General features: G+C 37.7%; 1 protein-coding gene across 1 annotated transcript; it reads left to right on the top strand.

The window, feature by feature from the left end:
- Nucleotides 1–6,979: 6,979 nt before the first annotated feature.
- On the top strand, nucleotides 6,980–9,026 carry LOC132044180 (uncharacterized). The gene is made up of 3 exons (XM_059434667.1): nucleotides 6,980–7,705; nucleotides 7,824–8,313; nucleotides 8,359–9,026. Exons 1-3 carry the CDS (start codon nucleotides 6,980–6,982, stop codon nucleotides 9,024–9,026), a joined length of 1,884 nt encoding a protein of 627 aa, XP_059290650.1.
- The last annotated feature ends 660 nt before the right edge of the window (nucleotides 9,027–9,686 follow it).

The raw sequence follows: 9,686 nt of genomic DNA, 5'->3' as shown, positions 1-9,686 counted from the left end.
GAGTTTTGATTTAAGCATTTTATTATTTAGTCAAGGCATTGATTCTTACCAGTAAAAAATCACATTATTGTTCACAGAAAAAGATATCAGGTTCTATATAAAATATTGATATTCCGGCGTTTTGAAACATGACTAATCTTTGGTCAAAGTATGGAAAAAACGTGAAATTTCAAAACTTTGAAATTACACAAAGTGTTGTGAAAATGAAAATAACCCCTATTGCGCACAAAATTAGTGCGCAATAGGACTTAAATGTAGCTGTCACGGTTAAGTCCTATTGAACACTAATTTAGTGCGCAAAAGGTACTTTTGTAACTTTTTTTTATGGATTATTTTGGTCCAAAGGCACAAAAACTAGGTCATTTAAGTTGCGGACTCAATATACTTGAGAGTGATTCTTCTTTATTAGAGGACTTTGGAGTTAGAATTTATGTAAGATTCTAATGTGATTTTTTTTTTTTTTTTTAATAAAAATCACGTTTGAGATGAGAATATTCCAACGCTTATCTGGACTTTTTATTTTCCAAGAGAAATTTTTTGTGGCTTAACAGTTTTTAGCATCTATCAACTTTAGTGCCCGTGGCCCACTAAAGATAGTTGAAAATATATAGCTCGAGAGCAAATTAAATATGTTGTATAATGTGATTGTTCTAAGCCATGAAATATTATTTTTCCTGTAAGGCAAAGCAGCATTTCAATTTGCTTCTTGTTGTTTGAGGGCAGAATAGTTCAAAGCCTAATATGTTGTGTCAGCTCAAAGTCTTTAGTATGTAGACACGGTATATTTGAGGAACGCCAACGCAAATCATGCCTTCATATGGCTGGTCGGCCAGCGCATTAGCCATGAATTTACATTATTAGAAAATTGTGGCTTGTAGATGACTCTTTGTTGAAGAACTTAGTCAAGTCTTAGTCATTCCTTTTACTGATATTATAGTGGTCCTGAAGGGGTTGAAAATTTATTTCAATAAATAAGAATATGACCCTTTACTTAACTGCTCTTCTGCAAGTTATTGTGGCATATGTAGTCACACTAAATGGTATAACCATTCTTATCGTTTCCTTGATGCCGTTTCTAAAATGGATGGAGAGAAGTGAACTTGAAGTACGCCTAAATGGGGGTGGTACAAAAAGTCGAGTAAAGGGACAACATAGAAGAGTGTGTTGTCAAAGGACAATTACCAGTACTGATTGTGATTCTGAAACCTCAGGCTTAATATTCTGAGGGTGGTAAAAAAAAAAAATCCTTTGGGGATAAAGAGCTTAGTGAAGGGAGGAGGGGAGAATAAAACACGAGGTTCTAAAAAATTTGAAATGGACCCTAAGAATCGTGATAAAAGTTTAGGTCACTTTGTCCATATTGAGGGATTCTCTCCTAGAGTACTCGGGCGAACATTGGATAATATTCATCATGAGTATGGTCTAAGTTAGTCCCTTTGTGTATATATACTTTGGCACTTGAAGCCAAGTGGGAGGAGAGAAAGGACATTGAAGCTAAGCTTAGAAAGTCTTGAATTTTAAAGACATGTCCTAATGCTTGGGGTTTTTTTTTTTTTTTTTTTTTTTTTTTTTTTATTATTTTTAAAAGCAACCTTCTCCTATAGACAAGCTAGCTAAGACTTTGGCCAAAAGAGTTGTAAATTTCTTTTTAATGAATATGTTTTGTTTATCTTTTTTTTTTTGTTACATTTTCTACTCATTGATATGTATAACAGAGTATATGTAAGAGGATGAGACTTAAAGAATCTGTGTGATTCTAGTCACAAATGTAATTTGATACATACTAAGAAATAACTTTTATTTTTGACTAATCATTTGGATAGTAGATGATGATGGGAAATTAAGTGACCTTTCTATCCTACACTAAATGTGAAGTCATTATGGGAATTGATTTGCTTGAGTGTGTATATTACATGCATAATTGATGAGTCTTACTTGCATGATTGTCTCTCATAACAGTCTATGACTTCAAAAAAAAAATTGCTGATCTGAATAAGGGTGATAAGTCGAACGGCGAAAATCATGATACATGAAGTCGTAAGATATGGTTTGTACTAAAAAAGCAAGATTCTCTAAAGAGTATAAACATTTTTATGTGTCACTGAAAGGAGGGTAACACTACCTAGCATAGGAGAAATTTTGATACTTACAACGAGTAGAAGAAAACCCGTGGAATTATTGTAAGTTCAATTGTTAATGATCTCATCTATGATGTGAATAATATTTTACTGCTCATGCCATATAGGCACACTTATGAGATATATATGGCAGTACAATTTTGACTCGCCTCAGACAGTTGACAATCAAGTTTTGCATGTAGAAGAAGTGAAATGCTCATCGTGTCAAGCAACACCAAAGGATGATGTCTGAAATGATTGCTCAACTTATAAGTGTTGCTCATGTTCTATTGAATGAGCAGTAAGGTCAGGAAGTGATCCCTTGCCTTCTTAATATTTAGGAATTTAAAGGTTATCTTGACCCACAATGATAACATCAAAATATTTGTTAATGTTGCCTATCATGTGAAGCTTGAAGATGGCCAGCTTGGTGCTACTAAATCAATACCTAGTGCTTATGTGGCAAATCAAGTGGTAAAAACCTTTCAGGCTTCAAGTGCGAGAAATTTAGTAAAGGTTCAAGAAAATGGAGGTGGATTCATAATATCTTTGCTGAAGAGAAACCTAATACAAGAAGATCAAACACTGACCAACGCATCATGGTATGCTAGATTGGGTCACATATGCAAGATTGAATGAATAGATTGGCTAAGGAAAGATATGTGTTTTCCTTCTACAAAAAAATAGACATGCTAACTTGTGAACATTCTCTTGTCGGAAAGATTACATATAAACCATCTGAGATGGCTAAGAGAGCTGACTTCTTATTGTAACTAATCCGTTCAGATGTCTGTAATTCAATAAATATGAAGGCTAGGTCTGTCGTTGTGTTTCTTTTCATTACGTTTGCCGATGATCTCATGTACTTTGATTATGTCTATTTGATTTCTCATAAAATTGAAGCACTTGAATGCTTTAGAAGATGTATGAATAAAGTTGAGAATCAATTAGAAGGCGTGAATATCGATCTAGACAATTTGATAAATTATGTAATGAAAAGGTTAGTGCTAGACAGTTAATTATTCCTTACACACCTCAACAAAATGGTGTAGCAGAAAGAAGGAATAGAATACTATTGGACGTAACAAGGTCCATAATGGCGTAGACAAATTTACCTATCTCCTGTTGGAGAGATGTGTTATTGACTGAAGCGTACATATTGAATAAAGTGTCTTCTAAATCAGTTATTTCCACTCCTTATTTGGTCAGAAACTAAACTTGAATGATCTGCCACCTTGTGGTTGTGCTACATGTGTAAAAGATCATTTTAACAAGTTTGGTATACTGTGTCCAAAAGGCAAGAAACGTATCTTTATAAGATACTCTGAACACTCCAAAGGGTATGTGTTCAGTGATGATTAAAGGATAAAAATGTTACTGAAACTAAACGTCGCATTTATGGAAAATGATTTTCCAAAGTAGGGCGAAACAAAGAATGGGGAGCCTCTTTATGAAGTGTTGAATTCAGATAGTTAGCAAATGTCTTCAGACATAGATCAAGGATTGGTTCCTGATCCAAGTGGGAGTTTTTTAATCCCAAAAACTTTTTGAGAAATCTGAATTTCAATTACGTAAAAGGACCAGAAAAAAGGTATACCTAAGCGATCTTATGAGATTGAATATTATATTTTCTTGGTATCTCCCACAGAATTGAATGAGCCTAATTCTGTGACTGAGGCTTTAACGAGCCCTGAAAAAATGAGTGGATGAAAGCAACGAAAGAAGAATTAGAGTCCATGAGAACCAAGCAAAGTTTGGGATCTAGTTGACCTTCCTCGGGCGTAAAGCTATTAGGAACAAGTGGGTTCTCAAATTTAAACGCAAAGTGGATGAGTCAATAGAAATATACAAGGTGCGATTGGTGGCAAAAGGTTATACTCAAGAAGTTGGATCTTTGCACTAGTTGTGAAGTTTACCTCAATTCACTTACTTTTGGCTATTGTTGCACGTTTGGATTTAGAATTACATCAAATGGACGTAAAGACAGCTTTTCTCAATGGAAAAATAAATGAGGAATTCTACATGGAACAACCTATAAGTTTCATCATTAAAGGCCAAGAAAAGAAAGTATGTAAATTGAAAACATTTATTTATGGCCTGAAGTAGTCTTCAAGGCAATGGTATTTGTAATTTCACAAGGAGGTAATTTCATATGATTTTATCATGATCAATGAAGATCATTGCATCTATGTGAAAAAGTCCAATAGAATGTTTGTAATTCTTTCCTTTTACGTGGATGATATATTATTAGCCGAAAAAAAATTTGGAGTATTGGCTTTCAAAGTCATTTGACATGAAAGAGATAGGTGAAGCAGACTATATATTGGGTGTTAAGATCCAAAGAGATCGTCCCAAGAAATTTTGAGTCTGTCTCAAGAAACATACATAAAGAAAATTTTGGAACGCTTTCGAATGAATAGTTACAAGCCCATCGATACTCCTATAGCAAGAAGTGAAACTTTAAGCCTTGTTAATGTCCAAAGACTAAAGAAAAGAAAGACATGTCTCGAGTTCCATATTCAAGTGTTGTCAGGAGCTTGATGTATGCTATGATGTGTACTCGTTTAGACATTTTTTATTCCATAGGTCTGGTAGCAGTATCAATCTAACCCTGAAAGAGTTCATTGAAAAGTTGTGAAGAGGATTTTTACGATACTTGAAAGGAATTGCAGATTATTCACTATGCTATAGTGGATCTGATTTACTCCTAAGAGGTTATATAGATGTTGATTGGTGATGTGCCGCAGATTTGTGGCACATTCGACGTCTTTTTACTATGAATTTTGGTTGTTTTCAAGTAAGTCTGGTTCATGTTAATATGTTTTTGTTGTGTTTTAGGAAGATGATGGCCCAAAAGCAAAAACAAAGAACAAAGGAAAAATTGGCCAGAAATGAAGAATCGACGGACCGTCCTTTGAAGTGTCGATAAGCTCGATTTTCCAGTAATGGCCTTAGTTGAAGACAACAAAGGACGGAGCTATCGACGAAGCGTCGATCTGATCGATGCTTCGTCGTTTGTGTCGTCGACCAAGATTTGTCAACAAGAAGAGAGAAAGACGGAATACTCAACGGAGCGTCGAACTGGTCGACGGCACCGTCGAATGGATCACATCGTTGAAGAATTAAAGGACGGAGGAATCGACGGATCATCGAACGATCGACGGTCCGTCGATCTTGCTATCAGGGGCAATTTTGTCAGTCGTTGCTGTGCTTTTTTGGAGCCTATTTAAAGAATATTTTAGGTTATTTTTGGCAGCCAGTTTTTATTGCACACATGAACAAAGTTCCATTGGTGGGTGAGCATTGATTACTCCACTTTTGGAGCTTAGTGAAGATAATAAGATTCTATTTTCCCATCATCTTTATCACACTTTGTAAGCTTTATGTCTCTATTATTGCTTACTACTTTTGTGACCATTACGTGTGAGTAGTTTCTTTAATCAAAGTTGTGGACCCAAATGATGAGTGTTATGTAATGGGTGTCTAACATTGTATATATATATAATGGGTTGTGATGTGTTTTATTATTTCTCATATTCATTGTTAGTTAGTGGTTGCAAACACTTGCTTATGCACAAAACCTAGTTTGTTTGGAAAGATGAACTAGGGTGTGAGTTGAAATAATATAACAAAGACTCGGGGCGCTAACCCTCATTTAATGAACTCACTTAGGGATAAGATGAGTTCTACTTGGCATATTTAATCGGTCTTACTTGCAACTTTTCTACATTTGGGAAAATCATAAAAAGAAATACTTTCTAACTATTGGAAAATATTAAGAAGTGCATGGAGATTAACTGCATACAAAACCTCGACCCATTAGAAATATATCATATTGATACCCATAGCATAACATCTAATCACCGCGGGGACACAACTTTGGTTCTTTTAATCCAAACAAATTCCAAATATTTCAAAATAGCGAATACAAACCAAACCTCTCCTCTACACTATTCGGAATAAAATTAAAGTTTCTAGAGATTAGTTACATATATAATTAGTACCTTTTTCTCTCCATATTCCCTGTGGGATTCGACCCCAACCTTGTTTGGGTTACTATATTTGACAACGTCCGCTTTACGCCACTAATAGGTGTAATTTGAGCGTATCAAGTTTTGGCGCCGTTGCCCGGGAATACAGTTTTGAAATGACTGATTGTTATGTACTTTTCTTTAAAACTTTTTCTATTCCATCACACCTTGTTTGCTGTTTTGGTGAACCAGGTGAACATGGCAGGAAGACATAATCGAAATCAAGGAAACCATGGGGGGCTCCAAGTGAACCCACCTGCACCAAAAGAGGATGAAGATGAGAATATATTTGCGGAATTCATCAAAAGCGATTATGCTTCTTTTGTGGTCCCTCCTAATTTGGAAATGCTACTTTCAAAAGTTGATAGTTCTATCTATCAGCTGTTGAAACTTGAAGGTTATTTCCGAAATTCTTCGGAGGACTGTCCACTCCGACATTTGAAGAACAACCTGCACGAGTGTGCTCAACAATTCCAAGGTGCTGTTTCTGCTGATGCACTTCGGTTATGGGTCTTTAAATATTCCTTGGCTGGCCAAGCAAGGGAATGGAATGAAAAGCTTCCCAGCAATTCTATTCACACCTGGAGTGAGTTATCCAATACATTTTTGAAGAAGTGGTTTCCACCGAGTAAAAAACTAAACTTCGAGATAAGATCTTTGAGTTCAAACAGTCTGGGGGAACAATTATATTCGGCATGGGAGCGTTTCCAGTACTATCTAGCTCAATCTCCAACTCACGGGTTTCCGGATGCTATTCTCACCGAAAAGTTCTACAAGGGGTTAGATACAATAAATTAGATTGCTGTCAATACTGCCGCTGGGGGATGCTTCATGGACAAGTCATTTGTTAACATCACCCGGTTGCTCGATAAGCTCACCACTCACAATCAAGCTTGGCACTCAAATGATAGTGAAATCTTGTCATATGGCAGTCCCTCTGTTGCCGTGGTGACCAAAGAAAATTATGAGCGAGATCATGCTTTTGCTCAATTGAAAACCACCGTGGATTTGCTGTCAAAAAGGCTTGCGGAGAAAGAAGCTAAGAGTGTGAATGTTGTTGAAGAAATGCCATCTCATTCTCCCAGAATGTATCAAGTCTCGGAGGAAACTTATCTAGAGGGGCAGCCACAACGTGAGGACACTAACTATATCGATAACTCTCAAGGGGGTTATCAAAAGCAATGGAGACCCCAACAACAAAGCAATCAATATGGACGAAATAAATATGGTGGTTCGGACATGAGGGATTACAACAACAACAATTATGGTAATCGGAATTCCAATGCCTATGTTCCAGCAAAGGGCTGTTCTTCTAACTCTCAAAATTGGCGAGAGGGTCCTTCCAATGATCAAGGGACCTCTCGAATGGAATCTATGCTTGAAGAGATCTTGGACAACGAAAATAAGAGTGACAAGAAGACGAAAAATTTGACCGAAGTGGTAGGCTCTCACACCGCTTCGATTCAAAAGCTTGAGTCACAAATACGAGATCTTTCTCGTGAGCAACATCCACCACAAAGAGGGGCCTTCCTAGCGACACAATTACGAACCCAAGAGGTAGTGGAGGTGATCACATTGCCTCATGCAAAGCTATTTCTACTAGAAGTGGGAAGATCCTTAATGCGGTGATGAGAGGGTGGTTGAACCTATCATTGTCGAGCCGATTGTTGATGAGGTTATTGAGGAAGAAATTAAAGAAGAACTGGAGACACCAATTGAAGTGCCTATTATTGTTGAGAAAGAGAAGGAGGCACACCCTATTGTTCTCGAGGGTGATGAGGTGACAAGTATTGAAAAAGTTACCGAGGATAGCACTCAAAAGAGCAAGGTCACGGGGGTAATTAAACCCTTGACTCAAACATATAAATCTCCTCCCCCGTTCCCACAAAGATTGATGAAAAGAACGGAGGATGCCAAGTGCCAACGCTTTTATGACCAATTGAAAGGGTTGTCAATGAATATCCCATTTCATGATGCATTCCAAGAAATGCCGGGATTTGCTAAATACTTGAAGGACTTGTTGACGAAGAAAAGACCAATCAAGCATGATACGGTGGGAGTCACCCACCATGTGAGCGCTATTATTTCGTCATCAAAGGTTGAGAAGAAGGGAGATCCCGGGGCTTTCACTATCCCTTGCACCATCGATCACCATGATTTTGCTCGTGCTTTATGTGATAATGGGGCTAGTATTAATTTGATGCCACTAGCCATCTATAAACAATCCGGTTTGGGAACACCTAGACCAACGAGCATGCGTCTCCAAATGGCCGATAGAACCATCAAAAGACCGGTAGGGGTTGTTGATGACGTCCTTGTTAGAGTGGGGGGATTCTTATTGCCGGTGAATTTTGTCATCCTTGATTGTGCGGTTGACAAAGAAGTCCCAATTATCTTGGGAAGGACATTTCTTGCCACCGGGAGAGCTCTAATGGACTCGAAAAAGAATGAGATAAAATTTCGGGTCAATGATGAAGAGGTAACTTTCCAAGCTAGCAGGGGGTTAAAATTGCCTAGTACTTATGAGAGCAGTTCGGTCATCAATTCTTTCGATGTGGTAGACGAAGTGGTGGAGCATAAGTTAGAGGAGAAGCACTTTGACGAAACACTTTCGGCTATTTTGGTGAATTTCGAGGCGGATGACATGGAGGGGTATATTGAAACTGTAAATTCTCTTATTGGCCGGGGTTCGTATTCTTGTGAGCCAAAGAAATTATCTCTGGATCTTGATAAAAGAATCACTCCTCCGGCTAAGCCTTCGATTATTGAGCCTCCAAAACTTGAGCTCAAGCTACTTCCCTCTCATTTGAAGTTTGCTTTTCTTGGCCCAGATAATACTTTACCGATTATTCTCTCATCTTTGTTAAATGAGAAATAAACTCAAAAGGTGCTTGAAGTGTTGCGGGCTTATCGAAGATCTATTGGGTGGACTATTGCGGATATTAGGGGGATTCCCTCCGGTATTTGTGAACATAGAATCGAACTTGAGGAGGATAGTTCACTAAGTGTAGAGCATCAAAGAAGGCTAAACCCTCCTATGCAAGAAGTGGTCAAGAAGGAGATAATCAAATGGTTGGATGCGAGTGTTGTATACCCAGTTGCAAATAGTCCATGGGTTAGTCGGTGCGGTGTGTGCCAAAGAAGGGGGCATCAGCATTGTCCCTAATTCCAAGAATGAGTTGATTCCTACAAGGACGATTCTGGATGGCGAGTGTGTATGGACTATCAAAAGCTCAACACCGCGAATTGTAAAGACCACTTCCCTATGCCTTTTATTGATCAAATGCTTGATCGGCTAGCCGGAAGATCTTATTATTTCTTCTTGGATGGCTATTCGGGGTACAACCAAATTAACATTGCATTTGAGGACCAAGAGAAAACCACTTTCACTTGTCCTTATGGCACTTTTGCTTTTAGCCGAATGCCTTTTGGCTTATGCAATGCCCCGACTACATTCCAACGGTGTATGATGTCTATTTTCTCGGATATGGTGGAAGATTTCTTAGAAGTCTTTATGGATGACTTTTCGGTTATTGGT

Source organism: Lycium ferocissimum, unplaced genomic scaffold (assembly GCF_029784015.1).
Source record: "Lycium ferocissimum isolate CSIRO_LF1 unplaced genomic scaffold, AGI_CSIRO_Lferr_CH_V1 ctg381, whole genome shotgun sequence".
Lineage (NCBI taxonomy): Eukaryota > Viridiplantae > Streptophyta > Magnoliopsida > Solanales > Solanaceae > Lycium > Lycium ferocissimum.
Note: the sequence above shows the minus strand (reverse complement) of the source record. Positions and strands in the feature narration are given on the sequence as shown.

Excerpts from the sequence above, each read along its gene's own strand:
- LOC132044180 (XM_059434667.1), top strand. The coding sequence starts at position 6,980 with ATGGACAAGTCATTTGTTAACATCACCCGGTTGCTCGATAAGCTCACC. Across the intron at positions 7,706-7,823 it reads CACAATTACGAACCCAAGAG|GTTATTGAGGAAGAAATTAA; the intron begins GTAGTGGAGGTG and ends ATTGTTGATGAG. Across the intron at positions 8,314-8,358 it reads CGATCACCATGATTTTGCTC|CCATCTATAAACAATCCGGT; the intron begins GTGCTTTATGTG and ends TGATGCCACTAG.